The sequence below is a fragment of the Hesperophylax consimilis genome, chromosome 19 (genome assembly GCF_061612785.1).
Source record: "Hesperophylax consimilis isolate HC1 chromosome 19, BYU_Hcon_1.0, whole genome shotgun sequence".
Taxonomy (NCBI): domain Eukaryota; kingdom Metazoa; phylum Arthropoda; class Insecta; order Trichoptera; family Limnephilidae; genus Hesperophylax; species Hesperophylax consimilis.
In genome coordinates, this window is record NC_142854.1 from 4,604,393 (window position 1) to 4,625,827 (window position 21,435).

At 36.6% G+C, this 21,435-nt stretch overlaps 1 protein-coding gene across 1 annotated transcript in view; it reads left to right on the plus strand.

Moving 5' to 3' along the window:
* Positions 1–698: 698 nt before the first annotated feature.
* The window catches only part of MED14 (mediator complex subunit 14), a 38,425-nt gene continuing 17,688 nt past the window's right edge, over positions 699–21,435 (plus strand). Inside the window, exons 1-12 of the mRNA XM_089643476.1 lie at positions 699–1,027; positions 7,608–7,835; positions 8,320–8,524; positions 8,782–8,914; positions 10,560–10,800; positions 10,979–11,210; positions 12,300–12,520; positions 14,761–14,920; positions 15,944–16,148; positions 16,515–16,654; positions 17,339–17,576; positions 18,135–18,275. Coding sequence (XP_089499602.1) covers positions 891–1,027; positions 7,608–7,835; positions 8,320–8,524; positions 8,782–8,914; positions 10,560–10,800; positions 10,979–11,210; positions 12,300–12,520; positions 14,761–14,920; positions 15,944–16,148; positions 16,515–16,654; positions 17,339–17,576; positions 18,135–18,275 — 2,281 coding nt within the window. The 5' untranslated portion in view covers positions 699–890. The remainder of the gene's footprint in view (positions 1,028–7,607; positions 7,836–8,319; positions 8,525–8,781; positions 8,915–10,559; positions 10,801–10,978; positions 11,211–12,299; positions 12,521–14,760; positions 14,921–15,943; positions 16,149–16,514; positions 16,655–17,338; positions 17,577–18,134; positions 18,276–21,435) is intronic.

A 21,435-nucleotide genomic window follows, 5' to 3' on the forward strand; every position in this document is an offset into this window, starting at 1 on the left:
TAAAATAAGAATTCATTAAGGCACTTTATGAAATATTAGATTGTAAGTTATGACAACCAAATAAAATACTTTACAATAACCTAGTGTCTGAAAAGCCGACAAAAATATAACGACTTTTTGGAGATGTGTGTATTGACAGAACGATTGGCAAGGCATGAAAGATGTGATATGTATTTTCCAATTTAATCACATTTCCGATGAAATCCTATCATTCTAAGAAGTATGAATTTTCCTCTAATTTAACAATAATATTTACTTTTAATTTACAATATGTTAACAACTACTGTTATCATTAGCTTTATGCTTCATTTCGGTACAATTTAAACAATGGTAATATCTTTTAAATAATAAGTAATAAAGAGAAAAAGACGGAAAAAAATATGCGATCTAATATTAGTTTAACAACCAATAAATGTATGATAATAAAGAAAACGTAAAACATATGTTGGTTTAATCTTTTTTTTTGGATCTTTTCAATTTTTTATAAAACCAAAATACAAAACCAGCTTTAACTATTTGTTGTTCCTTTTTTAATCCTTTAAATGTTTAAAAAAGGTTTCCATTTAGTTCTTTATTAAAATAAAAATAAAATATATAAATTATCCATCGCAATTAGGTAAGTACTTAATTTTTCTTGCCACGAAGAAAAAAATGTAGTCGCGAAAGTAGTCAAAATATTCTAGTCTATGCCCCCAACTTCGACTTGTCAAAATCTAAAATCAAACAATCTCAAGTTTTGTCGGATGTTATTTGGTTATGTGCCCCCAATCTTATAAATTTCTCTATAAATATCGAAACAAACGCCGTTGAACACGTCGAATCAGTGAAGTTAACATCTAATAGATCGAATATGTAACAGTGGCGAGCTGTGAATAGTCCCTGCGGATATAATGGTGCCTGTTTCTATTGAGGGATGCGCCCCCGTGTCGGAAGGAGGGGGGGCTCGAGGAGGGTCCATATCTTTGGCGATGCTGATAGATTTCATCGTTCAAAGAACTTACCATGAGCTCACAGTACTTGCAGAGCTGTAAGTAGTGTTTCTGTTTATATACGAATCAGAGTGATAGATACTCTCATTATCGCACTGGGAAAGACAACCATTCTGAATCTAAGCTCATTTGCTTGAAATGGCAGTAGCCGTGTTTGGTGACTAGAACTGAATAGCCCGGTACTTCCCACCCTTCCTCCTCACTTCCCCACTCCCTGTAACCTTACTTAGGGATTCCATAGTCCCACTGTGCGGTGTTCACCTTACAAACAAAATGTTACACGACTTTTCGACGTAAAGTGAACATTTTTCCTATAATAATATTCCTACAAGTTAAATGCAAGGAGCTGTTAAGTGAAACGGCTGCGCAGCCCTTTTCACACAAAACTTAAATTTGGATTTGAGTCCAAAATACCCAACCAAACTGGAAAATATTTTTTTAATCAAAATGTGTAGCAAATATATGTATATATATCCAGTACACATGAGAGCTATTTTATTTATTTGTTTTTAAATTATAAAATATAGGCCATTAAAGAAATCAGTTTCATGATTTTAAAGGCGACTTTGTTTTTGGCGTCTTTTGTGAGTTAATGATAATTAATTATATTAAAAAAATCCCTACAAATGTAAATATGATAATAGATAAAATAAAATATAAAAATGATTAAATAAGCATTTTGTTGGGTTTACATTTAAATTACAAACGGTCGATTTATTGTAGAACGCAAATTGTCATTAATAATGCTTCTAAGCTTCTTGTTACCTTTTGCGAAAAAAGACAAAGAGATTCCCTCCTTGAAAAGAAGAAAGAGATAAATTATGAAGAAATCAAGGATCTGACTACATCTCCAATCTTCATTGGGGAAGATTTAACCCCGTACCACAAAGAAATTCTTTGGAAATCTAAACAAATAGCCAAAGAAAAAAATTACCAATTTGTTTGGTATAAACAAGGTAAAGTTATGCTGAGGAAACAACAAAATGAAAAAATTATCTACATTAAGCACTTAGATGATATAGTGAAAATAATTTAATATAAAATAAATATTTAAAAAAAAAAAACGTTACCATCCACTTAATAATTAAGTTTGCTAAAATGAATACCACAATAATTACTTCTGAACCAAAGATTTTAACAACTTTAAATAATTACTTCAAAATTCTACATACAAATATAAGAAGCATAAATAAAAATTTCGATGAATTGCAAATTCTACTAAAATCTATCGGACTTCGCTTTGACATCATAATTCTCACTGAATGTTGGATTAATAAGAAATCTTCACCCATGGAGATTGCTGGATATACTACCTACTCAACCTTAATTAGTAATAAACAAAATGATGGCGTAATTGTCTACGTAAAAAATGAAATAAAAGCTGAAGTGAAGGAAACCACAATAATAAATGCCAATTGTCTAAAAATTAAAATTGGAAATGAATCAACTATACTAGCAATCTATCGATCACCTTCATCTTACAATTTGGATCCTTTTATTAATTCCTTGGATGAGGTACTCTCTCTACAAAAAGAAACTAAAAATGTTTTTCTTATTGGAGATCTAAATATAAATATTCTCGATAACGGTCACCCCCAAAAAAATGAATATCTGCAGACATTAGCCTCTCATGGTCTTAAAAGTCTTATAAATGAACCCACTCGAAAAGTTGAAAATTCCAAAACCTGCATTGACCATATAATGAGTAAAACTAAAAAACATACGCAATCTGTCATATACGAATCAACAATAACTGATCATTTTACAACAATCCTAGCAATAAACCAAAACAAAGCAAGGAAAATTCAAAATAGACCGTCGATAATTGAAAAAACAGAAACCAACTGGAATGCCGTTAAGCATAATTTGCAAAGTACTGAATGGGAAAAAATTCAAAATATTGACAACACAAATGATGCGTGGAATAGCTTCATTGATATAATCCAACATAACATAGTGTCCAATACCAAAAAAACTACGAAGAAAATTTCACACAAGAATATACACATAAAGCCTTGGATCTCACAGAATATTATAAACTGCATACGAAAAAGAGACGAATTACATAAAAAACTTAAACAAAATCCTTATGATATACACAAGCTACGATACTATAAAAGTTATAGAAACATCTGCAAAAACATCATAAACACCACAAAAGAGTCCTATTATAAAAATAAAATAGAAGCATGTAACGATAATCCCAGAAAAATGTGGCAAATCATAAATGAACTCACGAATTCTAAATCCACCAGTAATACATCAAAAATCGATGAACTGAACATAAACAAGGTTCCCACTCTATATGCCGAAAACCCTGACAAAATTCTTGATCATGTTAATGATTTTTTTACGAATGTTGGATCAAAATTAGCCAAACAAATTACATTACGTGTTAAAAATGATGCAGACAAACCAAATGAAGCTCGAAATCTGGAAAGAGAACTTAATTTCAAACAAATAACCGCTGACGAAATCAAAAACATAATTACTTCCCTAAAACCAAATGTGTCATCAGGGGATGATGTAATCTCAACCAATGCAATAAAACATCTCAGTGAAGAAATTACCTTCCCGCTGACACACCTTATCAATCTATCTATAGCTAAAAGCGTATTTCCCACATCCCTTAAAGAAGCTACTGTTATACCTATTTATAAACAAGGATGTAAAAATGATATCAATAACTATCGACCAATAAGCCTTCTCAGTACCTTTTCTAAAATATTGGAAAAAGTACTAAAAAAACAACTTATGATGTACCTAGAAGATAATAACCTAATATCGAAATCTCAGTACGGTTTTAGAAAAAACTTGAGTACTGCCGACGCCATAGACGATATCATACATACGATCACAAAAAGCTTAGACCAGGGAAATAAATCTTTGGCAATTTTTATAGACCTGCAAAAGGCCTTTGACACGATAGACCATAAAATCCTTTTCAAGAAACTTAAAACAATTGGGATGTCAAACACAACTCTAAATCTACTGATAAGTTACATGTCAGAACGTTCACAGTGTATTAAAATTGATAAGTGTAAAAGTAAACCTCTCCCAATCAATTACGGTGTACCGCAAGGAAGTGTCCTAGGACCTTTATTATTTCTGATATATATAAATGATATCTGCAACTTACACACCAACGGAAAAATCATTAGTTTTGCCGACGACACTGTCATTTTATTTAATGAAAGTGATTGGATAACCACCTACAAACAAGCTGAAAACGGGCTTATCCTTCTGCAAAAATGGCTTATGCAAAACTCACTCACACTTAATGTTAACAAAACTAAATATTTAACGTTTTCTATAACGGCTAGAGGACAACCAGCTGAGGATTATGCTCTAAAATTACATGATTGTCAAGGAAAAAACGAAACGCAATCATGCCACTGCCCCACCATAATACACTCTAGAAGTATAAAATATCTCGGCATTGAAATTGATGAAAATCTTCGATGGGACTCCCACATAAATAGTATTACAAAGAAACTCACAAAACTTATATACTACTTTAGAAATATACGCAATGTACTAAGTATAAATGATTTATATAAGGTATACTATGCTCTCTGTCAATCACGCATAGAATATGGAATTATTGGATGGGGATCTGCCTCAAACATCCACATGAAGCAGCTTATTAAAACTCAAAAAGCAATAATAAAAATAATCCTTAAAGTACCCATAAGAACTCCATCAAAAGACATTTTTAAAAATTTTAAAGTGTTCAGTATAATAAAACTATACTCAAAAAATGCTCTAATCAAATTTACAGAAAAATATGAGTACCCTGCTGACCAACACAACTATATTACAAGGAAGAAATCTTCAAAACTATTGAACATCCCAAAATTAAATACGTCTTTTGGCCAGAAAAATCATCATTTCCATGCTACAAAACTATATAATGCCCTGCCAATTGAACTAAAAAACACAACGGAGACACAAAAATTTAAAAACAACATCAAATTATGGCTAAGTAAACATGAAGATGAGGAAATCAATAAAATTATGAACTGAACAAATGTGAAGACAATTTTTTTTTGTAGAAATTAACAAGGAAATCACGATCTACACCTATACAAAAACCTACAGTCCGCCTCGGAACAGGAATACCTAGTGAGGAGGACTGCGAATAATATACTTAACTTTGTAATTATAATTGTCGTTAATAAAAAAAAAAAAAAAAAAAAAATTATTTATTTTTCGGAATAACTTTATTGAGTAAAACCTCAAATTGTAATATTTAAATATTGAAGACAATATTAGTGATTTCTAAACGAAAATCTGAAAAAGTGACCGAGGGGAATAGGGTCCCATTAGCTCAGTTGGTAGAGCACTGTCACGGAAAGACAAGGGTCCTGGGTTCGAGTCCCAGATGTGACCGTTTCCTTTTCTGATTTTTCTGTTTCAGATTTTCGTTTAGAAATCACTAATATTGTCTTCAATATTTGTCATTAATAAATTTAAAATTTCGACCCCTAGAAATGCTTCTTTTACAATATTTTATTTAATACTAGTAGACCACGCAATGTTTAGCTATTGCTAATGTCTTTCTATGGCGTCCCCGACGTCTTCCATCATTCACTATGTTGCGGTAAAAAAACTACATTTCATCCACTATAATTTGACTCCGTATTTCATTGTGGTGCAGAGATATTGTGTTAAGTATTCCTCTGGCGTCCCTGTTCTTCTACGATTTAAACCACTCCTGCCACTAATAAGAACAAATTTAGAAATTGTATACCGTATACCGGCCTTAATATCGCAGTATAAGTGGCTGATAGATTTTTAAACCGCCCGACCCCCAGAATTAGGAACATATTACTATCGTATTAAGACGGAGATCGCGGACTTTGTTAATAATCTGGTTGATTTGACAAATATCAATCGGTCACGCAATGAAAAGCAGTAATACCTATCAGAGGAATATTTTTAATCGAAATATCAATTTACCAAAGCAAATACGGAACGCATAATCAAATTAGCCAAATTTCGAAGTAATTTAAAGCAGACCAGTTCAAAAAGAAATGTGAAGTTAGCAACTAAACAAGACAAAATAAATAAAAACCAGTTTTGTGCTTGAAATCAAACGTTTCTAGACTCCGTTTGTCAAGCGATTTTAATGCCTATTACCTACAATATAGGGTATACCAAGAATATACACATTTTTGAGCTTGTAGCTTCCTCTTAAGCCCCCGCATACCCAATTTCTATCGATTTATAAGTAGTTTCTTATAACTCTTTAAGTTCCAAAAAAAAAATTGATGGATTTAAATTTCCCGCCCTTTTGTAGTAACTCTAACTTGACCTTGTTGTAGGTAGAATATATGTACTCCTTTTTCTCTTCTGTGACATTGCAAAGCGAGTGTATAACAAATGTACTTCTTATCAGTTAATAAAAGCAAATCATACAAAATAAGAGTTTATTTCTGTTTAAATCATTAAAAATGTTATTTTTTATTATAATATCTATACATTTGTTATGCCGTAATGTTAATTATATTAAATCCCCCCCATAGAAAAAAATTGCAAAGTAAGCTCTGAAAATTATTAAAAACATGTTTTTTTCTGTTATTTAATATGTTATAGGAATGAAAAAATTCACAGTGTATCTTTAAATTCAACGAAAGCATTTGTTGAGAGATTTTTGCTCTATTTCATACGAGTCATGTTTTATTAAACATTTTCTCCATTTTCGCTTAATTATTATCGATTTTTTGATACTAGCACACTCCCTCTAGCATTTGTATTTACATATCTGCCTTTCAAACCATCTTTGAACACTTACTACATTACAACGCTTAAACCATTCTGCATTCTCTGGTTTTAAGAATGGTTTGAGTGACAACACATCTGTTTTTTTCTCATGCTTTATGCCAGCAACTGGCACTTTGGTTCGATTTAGTTGCTCTTTTGATAATAACAAGTTTTTTTAAATGCAAACTGTACATCTACCTGTACTGGAAAAAAATTTCGATCTTAAAATATTACCACTTTCTGGTAAGTATTTCAGAATGACATATTGTTTGGATGGGATTTTTCGCATTGGGAGTTTTTGAAAATTTTTTCGCAATGCAACACTCGAATCTTTTCTCATTTAACTTGCCATTAAGACAGAAAAAGGGTTGAGATTTTTTCTCGCAGCAAACATGATTTGCAGATATTGTTCAGTTGTTTCTATAGTGTCCACATTTTTTAATAAAATACTGTATCTGCTGATGTTACGGTCCCACTGGTTATATTTCGGGCGCACCGCCGAAAGATTTTTCGCGGTGGACGGATAAACGGTGTGCTTCATTGCTGTATTTTGATACGCATAGAGATTTCTATGTATGTTTGATTGAAATTAGCTTTTGTCAGGTGGTAAAACTGGGTCCAGACTACCGTTTAAGCTAATAATAGAAAAATGGTTGTTATGTCAATAACGCCTCTTTTCCACCCAACGCTTCAATTGACCTTACTCCGTCGGATGTCAACAATATCTTATCAAAATTGTTGACTGCCTGCTTTCTGCATAATACGTTCAATTTATCTCTTCAGTGGCAGTCCCCTTAGGAAAAAAAGGTACATAAATAAAAATATAACAAAATCAATGTTTTTCTGTTTCAGTTTGCCCCGCAAGACGGACATGGAGCGCAAGGTGGAGATCTACAAGCTGTCGGCACGCACCCGCCAACTGTTTGTGCGTCTCTTGGCTCTCGTCAAGTGGGCGGGAAGTGCCTCCAAGGTGGACCGCTCCGCACACATCATGGCCTTCCTCGACAAGCAGGCGCTGCTGTTTGTGGACACGGCCGATATGCTGGCGCGCATGGCTCGTGAAACCCTGGTGCACGCCAGGCTAGTATGCTGAATCTGTTTTACCGATATTATAATTCAATTTATGTCATGGAGGGGACTCTGAGTAAAATAATTTCCCTCGGTAGTTTTCCCAGAATGTATTCCATTCAGCTCAGAGAAATTTTATTTTATTTTTATTATGTCTTTTGGATACGGCGATACACAAGAGGTTAGTGAAGGAGGAAAAACAGTTGCCCCTAGCTCGTTCGATGTGCGAGCCGACTAACACACAATTGACTCAAAGAAATGACCCATTTTCATGAATCCAACATCAACTGTGAACGGGTGTTCTGCTCGAGTTTCGCGTATGAATCCATCCTTCCCACTGCGATACAAGGATCTCCCTCGACCGGCCTCTCTCCGCTGTCAAGATCTGGGCAAACCTCACCCTATGATCCCAGCCACCTTTGCTAAGTCATCCATAGTAGTACCCATTTCTGCGTTCCAAATTATCTTACGTACTTATTTGTGTGTATATTTGCAGGTTGCCAACATTTCACATTCCAGCGGCCGTGGAGGTGCTCACGCAAGGCACGTACGCCCGGTTGCCGGCCTGCATCCGGGAGCGCCTGGTGCCGCCGGAGGGACTGAGCGCGGCGGAGAAGCGCGCCACACTGAAGGCCCTAAACCACGTCATTCGCCAGCGCCTGGTGGCCTGTGCCCTTCCCGAGAACATGAGAACCTTCAAGGTAAAAAATATTATGTAACTTGACATGGGATACCTTTTTAACGGTGACCGGGTATATCATCAAAATGACAATTCAACACACCTACAAAAAGTGTTACACCACTAGTCATGAAACGAAAACTAGGTTAAATAGGTTACATTAAATTAATTAAACGTAGTTTTTGTTTCATCACTTTTAATGACTGTATCACTTTTTAAAGGTCGAGTTAATAATGTGTTGAAGTACAATAATACTTAACGATTGGTGTTGTTCCCCAGGTGGAAAATGGGCGCGTCACCTTCCAGGTGGGGCAGGAGTTCAGCGTGTCACTTACGGTGATGGGGGATGCCCCCAATCTTCCCTGGAGACTATTGGATGTGGCCATCTTGGTCCAGGATACGGAGATTGGAGGTAGGAAAATATTCTCTTTACAATAAAACGATGTTAATTCAAACCCAGAAAAAACAACCAATTCGCAATTTTTAACAAAAAAATACCCAGGAATTTTTTTTCATAAATGTTTTTTTTGAGGTATTAATTTGTAATTCGAAATTTATTGAAAACTTAATCTGACCAGAGCCTGCCACCTGCGTCTGCGAATTTTCAATTTATGCTGGAATATGTTGTATTTTTATGAATTTACTTCAAATATCTGAAAGTGATGGGCAAATCTGGGTAATGGGTCCCGAAAATTCTATTTTTTCAGAAATATGTCTTGCTTCTACGAATTTAATTATGTGGGCCAAATGCTACGGTTATCGGCTGTCAAATTTCGATTTACGCGGAAATATATAGCATTTTTATGAATTTACTTAGGACTATGAAAATTTGATTAACATGGGAATATCTTGAATTACTGCTTATTTAATTTTTAAAAGAGCAGAGACGGTTTACATATAGTTTCCGTGAGCACACTAGGTCATAGGCCCATTGTACTATCTCCTATTTTACCTCATTCCTTTAACAGTCACCCGTTCATGGTTGTCTATGGATAGATAATGAGGGTCTTCTGGTTCCTCAATGTGTCTTCCCAGGTCTCATCTCTCCTCTCCAATCCCCCTTCTCTAAAGGCTCTCCTTCGTTTCCTCACTTATTTACTTAATACTTACCGAAGCAAAATTTTTATTTTTTTAATTTCGAATTACGTAGAAATTTGTTAATTCAGAATTTGGCTTTTGATGTTTTGTGAATTTCAAATGAATGGTCTTTTACTGTATAATAATTGTCTCAACAGAGCTAAATTCATTTCCGATCGTATGTAACCTTTGGACCAGGGAGAGAGTGAAATAGTTCATTTTTAAGCAATTAACATAGAACAGTGTTTTATAATCCAATATCTGATCATCACACTGAACCTTATTGTTACCTTAATTTCACTCCATTTCTCTCTCAACTAGTTAGTAAGCTAGTTGACATAATGTGTACTAAATAAAGTGGTCAAACCTCTTAAACGCCAGCGTATCTTTAAAGATACATTGAACAAGAGAAAGCACTGTGATATTTTAGCGCGGAATGCGAGCGATCTGGGTCAAGGTTACGAGCATGCGAGCGAGTTGTCTGAATACTGAATACTCGCTGCGTCGGGCCTATTTATATAGTCAAGCCGACGGCGGTAGTAACTTTGCAAGACCGCTGGTAAACTCAGTCTCGATCCTTCGATCGTGCTGGGAGTACGCCTAGGCAATTGGCTAGAACCTTCTAGCGAATGTGCGTAATGTACCTAGTCAATCTCGCAATGTATTGACGTAGATAGGTCGCTCGGACGTCTCCCGGTCATCGTTCGACGTAGGTAGCTCGTAGACAGCCGGCAGCCGGTATCGTTTACCTTGCGCAATTAATTGTGCCTCTCAAAATGTCTCGAAAGTTCGTAGCCCATGCATTCTAAATCGGTCGTGTTTCCGGAACACGCTAGCAATATCGATCATAATTTATTTTATTATCGAAAGTAATTTCTCAAATATAAAAAGCTATTGTGGGGAAACTACTTATGGTAGATTACTATTACCGAGAGTTAAAACTAAATATGTAACTTCTAGTGAATATTTTTATTTTTCAGAGGGCAAAGCGCTAGTCCATCCTCGTCAAGTGGCGTACATCCGGGGCGTTGCCCAAGCTCGTCTGGCCGCCTCTGGCTCTGGCCTCCATGCACTCCTGGCTGTGCTGTCCTACTTCTGCCGCTCGCTGCAGCTGGAACTGCTCTACACGCAGACGCTGCGGCTAGCGCGAGACCGCCTGGGGCGCCACGTGCAGGTGGATCAGTACGTGCCGGGGCGCAAGCTGACCGTCTCCTACTGGAGGTGAGCATGTCTTTTTTAACAAGCTTACGAAATAATTCCAATAAATGTTTTAAAATATCTCTTCAAATTGCCCACTTTTTGACCAGCGTGCGCTCGCAGGCGTTTTCAAACTGACCAAAATGTGGCTAAATAAGTTCCAGTAGTTATAGAGTTTTTATTGAACTTATTCTTTCCCCAGAGAGCTGGGCTGCGAATTGGGCTACCGCGTCTCCGTCCAAGCAGATGCCGCAGCCGCCGGGCGACCTCTGGTGGCGGGGCACGTGCCGCAGCTGGGCGTGGCCCAGGAGTCCGCCGCCGCCAAGGCGCTGCACCAGCCGCAGCTGTCCATGGAGCGCCTGCTGGTCACCACCATCCACGTCCGCAGCCGGGCGCGTCTGCAAGATCTGAAAACCGTGCTCACCGATATGGGGGTTAGTAACATTTTGCCTGATTGATTTTTAAATTTTTTATGTGGAACCACACAAAAGTCCTAACTTTCCCAACCAATTGGGGTATGCTGTGATGCTGAAAGTACCGTACGCAGTAGATGCGACCTTTAGCTTGCTAGTTGAGAGCCTCACCTCTCGACCACAGAGGGCGGCTGTTGATGTATTATTATTAGTTAATGAACAGGCCGCATTCTGTTCTGCTGATGCGTTCATATACAATTTCACAATAAGTCTGTTCTCTCATTTCTCCAAATGAGAATCCAATTGAGTATTAAATTGATTTATATTAGTAGCATCGATGACATGTTTTGGAAGTTTGTTCCCTGCTTCCACTACTCTATTTGCAAGGAAGTGTTTATATTAGTAGTATCGATGACATGTTGTGGAAGTTTGTTACATGCTTCCACTACTCTATTTGCAAGGAAGTGTTTATATTAGTAGCATCGATGACATGTTATGGAAGTTTGTTCCGTGCTTCCACCATTCTATTTGCAAGGAATTGTTTATATTAGTAGTATCGATGACATGTTGTGGAAGTTTGTTCCATGCTTCCACTACTCTATTTGCAATGCAGTGTTTATATTAGTAGCATCGATGACATGTTGTGGAAGTTTGTTCCATGCTTCCACTACTCTATTTGCAAGGAAGTGTTTCCTAGGATTGGATGCAAAGGTGTTTTGTTAATTTTTTTAGTGTTGGTGGGGAAGATTTCTTGAATACCAGGACAACTGTAATGTCCACATAAAATTTGGACAGTCTCAACAAGTCATTTATTTCTCTTCTTTCTTTTAATTTTGGTAATTTTAGTTCCTTGAGTCTATCTTCATATTGCTGGTCTTTCAAAGCTCTATTTTTGTGAATCGTGTTTGTACCCTCTCTGTTAGATCTATATCTTTCGCAAAATATGTACTCAATATTTGGACAGCACATTCTAAGAGAGGCCTGTTTGTTTTTATTTTGAGAGTGTTTTCAAATGGCCAGCATAAATTATAAGTATATCGGGGAATGTAGATGCCAACACACTACATTCAGGTTTCAAACTCATTTTGATAATTTTATTTAATTGTTTAGGTGGAATGCACTCTGGGCTCAGGGTCGCCGTGCGTGCTGTCTTGCTCTTTACTGGTGCCGTGCCTGCGTGCCGAGCAGCTGCTAGTGGCCGTGGGCGTACATTGCGGCTCTCTGCGCTGCCACGTGCCGCAGCACCCTCGCGCGCCCGTGGCCCCCGCGCTTCCCCTGGCGCTGGCCGCCTCGGACAGAACGAGGATTGCGCCCCTCCTCAGGGACCTAAGGTACGTGTGTTACTTGCTGGTGTCAGTGCCTAGTGCTGTTTCCTGCGCTACTATGTACTTTCCGAACTAAGGACTCTATCCAATAATACTGTGATTCCAACAGTCAACTTAGCTTTGTTCTTTGTATGGTAGCCATTTTTGTCATAACTGTGGAATCAATAAACTTGAACAAATACACTTGCAGTACTGCGAAAATTTTTATGACACTGCGCCGAGTTCAAGAAGCAAGTTGCCAAAATATGATGAAATGAGGAATTTTCCGGGTTTTCGACCACCAGTGGCCAGCATCCAAGATGAGCGATGATCGCCGACTGACTGTGGCGGTCGAGTTCAACGGAGGCCAATGGAATTTGGAATAATTTCTATTACTGCTAACATAACTGCAGAGTTCAAAAAGGGCCAACCTCACAAGCTGTGATAGAGGGGAAATCATTTCATGCTAGATAATTTTAGTTATTGTCTATCAATCTATGTTATTTAGTCAATAAATACCATAGACATATGAATATTAGTAGACCTGCCCTAAGTGATTAAAAGCGTATTATCCCCACTCCCCATACCGGTTCCATTGGAGCCGGCTGTGCTCGCGTATGGCCTCAAGTGAAATTTGAAAACGTGACGTCATCATTCTTGTGCAAACTATGGTCGAGGCATCATCGGTTCATTTTACGAAATAACACGGCAAAATGTTGACTTGTGCTATGAAAACTTGTAAAAATAGATGTGAAAAAGAGAATAAACCCAATTGTCGTATTACATTCCATATATAAGCATTATTTTACTTTATTTTAAGCATATTCACATCGTATAATATGGATCAGTTGTAGAAACATAATATACTATCACATCGAGAAACGTCTGGACGCGAAACACAAAGCTGGTTGGTTGCTGGGAAGTAAATTATGAACATTTATAAAAGTGTCTTAACCGGTCAGCAACGTAAGCAGATATACACGATAAAATAACGATAGCAGTCAAGTACAATAAGCGTGTTTACACGTCAACGCGTGTGTTTCCACAAAAATCGTCATAACTCCGTTATTCTTCTAGTGACATCCCTAAAACAAAAAGTAGAATATTCGTATTGAATGAAGCTTCACATCTCTATTCAAAGTTATCCATAGAAACCCGTAAAAAGACCTACTCAGTGGAAGCAAATTTTACCCGCCAAATCGTAAAACGACGCCAAGAAAGCCGTTTGACGTGCCGACCCGCCTCGCACGTTTAATTATTTTTTTAAAAATATATTTTGTATGAAATGGTCAAAAAGTGAAGTGACAGAATTGTTTATTGTACATTTGTACGATGAAATAAGTGTTTTTTTTTTACATTATCCGTGATTTTAGTATCGTTTTTACATAAAACATTACAGGTGAGTCATTTTTACAATTTTTTCATGTTTCCATTCTAAATTTAAATATTTACAAATGTTAATATTTATTTATGATACAACAATTTGAAAGCCTATTTTGTAACCTTTCTAAAACAGTTTTTACTATTCGGCTCCGTTCAGTAATGTTTCATTTATACAGCTTTGATTGTGAGGCGGTAATAACACAACGTTTTCGTGAAATTGACATTTCGGTAAAGACATCTTAGCTTCAAGTTCGCGAAAAGTCGGAGGGGTTAACTAAATACTTAAACGAAATATTCGACTCTGAAAATAGAACCGAATTTTTTTACCGAATTTGTCTTCGCAAATTTGTTCATAACGTGGCGAGTAATTTGCGCTCCCATGTAAAAATGTCTATTCATTCAAAAGCAGATTTTACTTTTAAGAAGTTAATGGTGATATTATATAATGCGAGATGCCTATTTACTGTCAGATTGATTTATTGACGAATCACAGTCAGCTTCACCCCCTTCGTTCTTCAACAGTTGATTTTACCCCTCTCCATTATCTTCTCGTCTATTAATTCCTATGTCTGTGATAAATACACACTGCTTGATCAACATGTTGTCATTTCTTCACTAATTCGAATCGTTCTCGCCAATTCTAAAGTAAATTCTTCAGTTTAGTATGGAACCATGACCATAGTCTGACTCCTGCACAACACTCTTGGCTAGTCTATGTTTGCCCTCCGACTATTAATACTGGAAGTGTACATTTGTTAAATAAACACATTCACAGGATATCTTTTTAATCTGTAGGATATGACCAAGTTAACAGAAGGCGGTCCTTCCAAACTTGTTCTTCAATAAATACCTTAACTCTTTTATGAATGTTTATGTTTACCCAGGTATTACCTGACTGCCCGTCGCTGTGAGAAGACTCTTCAGCACCTGCCGGCCGCAGCCACGGAGCGACTTCCACTGCTCTGTCCACCGAGCCATCCACTCCACCAGCTCTCTCCGCACCGCATCTACATCACTCTGCACCGTCACGCCAACCACATTCTGGTAAATATTCTAATAACTAATCTGCCTAGTAATAATAATGGTTGGATCATTTCTATGGCGTTATTTTCGTGGAAAAATCACCTCAAGGGAGCTTTACAACTTAATTTGATTAACCTCTAACCTATCACTTAGACAAGTAACTAATGACTTACGGTTAAGATTTATAACTATGTAGTGACTTACAATTATGGCTAGCAATGAGTGATTACTTAGATTTATAACTAGTGACTTAAAACTAATACATATTTATGACCGAGTGGATATTAATACACAACCTAACTACAAGTTTTATTTCAGACTTAGGCACAGGCACCAAAAATTAGGGTCTTTTGTTTTTCGTCTTTCGTTCGTCGCTGTGAAGAATTCATTTATTTTGTTTTGGTGAATCTTACAATGACATTAAATTAAGCACAAGGTAGTGAAATTTAATTCATGTTATCTGAAACGAGCAATTTTATAATGTTTTGTCACCTGACACAATTTTTCTGTCAATAATTTTAATATTTTTCTGCTCAGCTTAATTTTTAGAGCACCTCAAGATCTACACGATGATTCACGAATAACTCAGTAACTTTTTTGTAAATGCGGACGTATGACTGATTCTTTGATCGCACAGAGTGAATTTTGAGGCTCTTATCTGACCCGCTCACCGCTCGATGATAACAGGCAACGGATAATGGTATATTTTAGAATATACATGCCACTTGGCGTCACAACCCTTGGGCCACAAGATAAATTTAAATATTTAGCAACAACAAAAGCTTTTCATTGCTTACTCTGGCGGGACCTTCCAATGGGGGCCTTTTTAAAAACGTTTTCACATCAAAAACTTTTGCATAATAATAATACAAATTTTAAGTGAACTTTTTATGTGACTCAAAGCCGAAGTGATAGATAGGTCCCTTCTTCCAGCAGGCGGCCGCCCAGGACACTCTGGAACTATGCTGTATCAGCCATATATATTACGAAACCACATGTTTTGTCTTTACGCCAGTGCTAAAATGAAATTATTTGTTGGTCTAGGTGGTGGAGATGACACCCAAGGAGCCCAACGGCGTGAACCTGTCCTTCTACCTGGGCTCCGTGAGGCGCTGTGGGCCTGAGGAGGAGGATCCAATGGAGACGGAGGGCGGCATCTCCATCGGAGCCTTCCTGAAGCTAGGCTCGCTGGTGCAGTTCGACACCTTCGTGCTGACGCATGGGCCCTTCACCACCGTGGACCCTCCTGGTGAGATATATCCCCCAAAACTACAACAGTTGTGAATGAGGTTATGAAAGCCAGTTTTGACGTTTCGAGAGGTGGTGGCGATGAAGGTCTCGACTTGTACAAACTGTGCGGAACAAGAGTACACAATTCCTGTGGAAGAAAGGTCTGAGTGTTCGCATCAACGTCGGCAATTCCAACAGTTGTATTCAATAATCGCTAACAATAATAGTCAATGCCTAGTCATAATTTTTGGTATTCTCTCATTTGGCATTTTTTCTACATGTCCAGCCCATTGAAGTCTTTGGGACCTACAGAATCTAAGTCAATTAGATGTTCGTTTGGAATTTAATTATATAAATTTATCTGTTATCTTCTTATTTTTAACAGCTGGCACATCGAACAAGAGAAAAGCGGTGGCCGTAGGAAGATCAGTTAGAGGAAAGCATCCTGCATACTTTCTACCGGAATTGGCTCATGTGGTGGCTGCTGCGGATGAAAGGATCCCCTTTGTCTATCTGGCACAAGAGGTGAATTATAAATTAAATTATTAGTTAATGAGCAGCACAATAAGTCAATCCTTTCCTCTCTCTAAATGAGAACCAACCGAGCTTTAAATTGATTTATATCTGTAACATTGATAACATCTTGTGGAAGTTTGTTCCAGGTTTCCTAAAATTGTTGTTAAGTGTACATGGAGATTTACATTTGAATTTAAAATGTCCAAATAAAATTTTAAAAGTCTCAATCAAGTGACCCCTTTCTCTTTTTTCTTTGAGTGTTGGTAATCTTAGTTCTTTGAGTCTATCTTCATATTGCCGGTCTTTCAAAACTATTGATATTTTTGTGAATCATATCTGAACTCTCTATTAGACCTATATTATATCTTTTGCAAAACATGGAGTTCATATTTGAAAAGCATATTCCAGGAAAGATTTCACAAATATTTTGTATAATTTTAACGTCATGTCCGGTGGTAGATCAAGGAAGACTTTCCTGATTTAGTATGTTATTGAATTTGCTCTGTTGACAATCCCACCGATTTGCGGTTCCCATTTCAAGTCTTGTAATATAGTAACTTCTAGTTCTTGTTTTAACATCACGGCTTTTAGATGTGTTTTCGTTTTCGTAAATGAGACTAGTTTCTCCACGCATCTTTAGTCTTCCACTGCAGATTAATTGCAAATTACAAATAATGAATATGTTTTCCCCAGCTCTCGTTGCGGGGCGTCTGCCATGGGGGCCTGCAAGTGGAGGCAGGCGGGGGCCCTGCGCTGCGCCTCGTGGCGCTCCCCTGTCCCGCGGGGGCGGCCCCGGGCCCTGCGCAGGTGCTCCAACGCCGCCTGCTGGCTGCATGCGTGCGTGTTCAGCCCCGCAACCAGGCACGCGTCTGGACAGCCGAGTTGGTGTTCCACGCCACTCCCCTGCAGAGCTCGCATCCCAAAGAGCAAGGTATGTTAATCTATGCTGTGTCAAAGGAAGGTGCGCATTGGAAGTAGTGTTATGACTAGGAGTTGGGTGATTGTTCTTTCTCATTCTAAAGCATAAATTTCTTTTTTTGTAAAAACAAACATCTTTGTAATTTTGTGTGTGTGCATTTTCGCCAACCTTTTTATAATTTTTATGCTTTTCATTCCGTTACTTTTGAATTTTATTTTTAAGTTTTCTCCAATACCAGATTAATTTTTCTGGGATTATTTTTTCAGTGCCTCAATTCTGGGACTAACTACCAAAATATGTACTTCTTATCGTCCAGTATTGAATCCTTAACTGTATTCAGGTAATATGTAAAAATGTTTATAATTTTATAAACTATTCCCGTATAAAAGCCCTTAAAATATATATACATGGTCACGGAATGGAACTAACGGATTCCTTACCAGAAATGTTAAACCTGATTTCTTTCAATGTCGGTTCAAATTACACCTGAAATAATTTTTTTGAAATCCGACTTTCTAATGTAAATTATATAATTTATGTTTAACTGATCTTAGCTCCTTGTTGTTCCAGGGATGCGTCGTTGCGTCTACTTCCAGTACGAGATGTGCGCCGAGGGCGCTGCGAGGGCCGCGGAAGCGCTCCTCGCCGACTGGACCACCGTGGTGCATCTGCATGAGCTGATACATCACTACACCCTGAGGGAACCCGCAGGTTTTAAATTTTTATTGATTAATGTTACATAATTATGGACAATGAAGTCCCGTTATTATTGTGATACAATGACACTTGAAATGATGGCCATTTTGAATGTGATATGGTGCTTTGACACAGACATATAATATATAGACTAGAAATTAAAGGTGAGGGGTAAAATCAACTGTTGAAGAACGAAGGGGGTAAAGCTGACTGTGATTCGTCAATAAATCAATCTGACAGTATATAGGCATCTCGCATTATTATTTTTTTTTTTTATTTATTCACATTTAAACCCGCTAAACTACTTATGTAGTTTGTCAGCAGGGACATAGAGACAACATTTATACATTCATAAGATACAATTTGAACGGTACATAATTACATAAATTGGTTACATTGCAGAAAAGTTTAAATAGCAGCATAAAAGCCTTATATAATAAGCAAGTAAAAATAAATGTATGAACAAATTAGTATTATCAACAAGTACATCAATAGTTTCATAAATAGAGGTAGGTAGTCAGGTATTACAAAATAATTGTTTTTCCATTTTCTAAGAATATGAATTCCATTTCAGGGGCATCAGTATAGATCATTATTATCCAATAACCATTTCCTTAAATTATATTTAACATTAGCAGTATACATGTTATTATTTTTAATTGTCATTGGTAATAAGTTAAACATTTTGGGTACTATATAGTTTAAAGTTCTTTCACCATATTTATTAGTACATTTCGGAACTACCAGTCCTTCATTTTGAGTGAATCTTGTGTTATGTTTATGGCAAACTCTTTCCCTATACAATGAATCAGACAATATAACATGTTGACTTACAATATTATAAAACAATAATCCTCTGACAGGTAAAATATTCAGAGACTTGTATATTAATTTAATGTTACTTCTGTGTTGATTGTCATATTTATGGATTAACAATTTTATAATGGAGTTTTGTAATGTTTGTATATAGCTTACATTAGTTTTACAAGAATGTCCCCAAGAAGTAATTCCATAACGTATAGTGGATTCAGCCAGAGATAAGTAGATTAACTTTAAAGTACTTATAGGCACGAAATATTTTATTTTATAAATCCTACCCACAATAGCTCGTAGACGTTTACAAACATTAGCAATTTGTACATCCCATTTCATGTAGCAGTCAATAGTAACACCCAAATATACATAACTTTTGACAAAATCAATGGTTTCACATGAACAGGGCTGTGCAACATTTTTATGTATGCAGTCAAATGTGTGTGTATATAATGAAGGAATTACATTACATCTGGCGTGTGGAGATCTGATGTGCATAATTTTAGTTTTTTTGGCGTTTATAAAGAGGCCTGCATCATGCGACCATTTCAGTAGGGCAATAAAATCATGTTGCATAAGGTTCATTGCAGTAACCAGATCTTCGTGCGATATTACGAGCGCCGTATCGTCTGCATATACAAAAAATGTTTATAATATCACCATTTAGTTCTTAAAAGTAAAATCTGCTTTTGAATGAATATACATTTTTACATGGGAGCGCAAATTACTAGCCACGTTATGAACAAATTTGCGAAGTCCAAATTCAGCAAAATAAATTTCTTCTATTTTCAGAGTCGAATATTTCGTTTACGTATTTAGTTAAGACACTTTTATAAATGTTCATAATTTACTTCCCAGCAACCAACCAGCTTTGTGTTTCGCGTCCAGACGTATCTCGATGTGATAGTATATGTTTCTACAACTGATCCATATTATACGATGTGAATATGCTCAAAATAAAGTAAAATAATGCTTATATATGGAATGTAATACGACAATTGGGTTTATTCTCTTTTTCACATCTATTTTTACAAGTTTTCATAGCACAAGTCAACATTTTGCCGTGTTATTTCGTAAAATGAACCGATGATGCCTCGACCATAGTTTGCACAAGAATGATGACGTCACGTTTTCAAATTTCACTTGAGGCCATACGCGAGCACAGCCGGCTCCAATGGAACCGGTATGGGGAGTGGGGATAATACGCTTTTAATCACTTAGGGCAGGTCTACTAATATTCATATGTCTATGTGCTTTGATTTTTTTAATTGAGTCCCTGTTTGGAGGATTGTAATTCTTTTCAATTCTGAATGGTGGTCGTAACATCAGGGCGATAAGAGAGTATCTTCAATTCTGCTTGGTTCGCGTAGACATATTAGAAATTGTTTTTGATGGGTTATGAGAACTTCGATTCTTATTTCCTGTAACTTTTTATTTATTTTTTAAGTATATTTTATTTAGTTATAAGATTTAACATTTTAAATCTAGTGTACATCTATTCTAAAACTACTATAAAAATATTCTTTCAGTAGTAGTTAGTACTAGTATTTATACATCTCAACATTGAGACATAACCTACGAAAAACTGTTTTACTGCATTACAAACTGCAGAATTTTAAACAGTGATATTGACTGTACCGAACTTCTATCCCTTATTAACTTTAACATACCTTTGAGACGTACACGACCTACAGTGATTTTCCACACGTTTAACTATAAAACAAATGCAGCATCTAATTCGCCAATTAGCCGAGCTCTTCATACTCTAAATAATATTTGTCTTAACTCTAACATTGACGTTTTTTCAGATTCACTGCTCAAATTCAAACGTGGCATCATGTCAATAATTTAAACTGTTCAATGCGCATACATACAGACACACACACGCACACAAACACTCACACATACATTACACACTAGGGTGGATCGCCATTGTATGGAAATTTTTTTTTTTTATAAATCAGACTTCGCGGGGCGCGGAATAGATGCTCTAGGTACATACAATTAAGCATACAAAATATCAATTTAAAATTTTGATACAAGTACTGCCCCAAAGCAGTTAAATTATTTAAAATCTAGTAAAAAATTGTCCCTTTATAAAACAGTTTTGTGTCAATATTAATACTTAAATTTTTTCTTTTATATTTCATAATGAATAAAAATTGCCGCGCCTTAAATAATATTAATAAAAAAATGTGATAATATTTATTTTCCTGCGAAAATTTGACAAATTGCTGAGTCCATTTTCGTGCCTCGCTTGCGCACCGCGCATTCCCGCACGCAGTTACGCGGGGCCGCGGGGGTGTTGCATGCGTTATTGCAATCATCAGTAAACAATTGTAATTAGCAGCTAGTGTGTTAC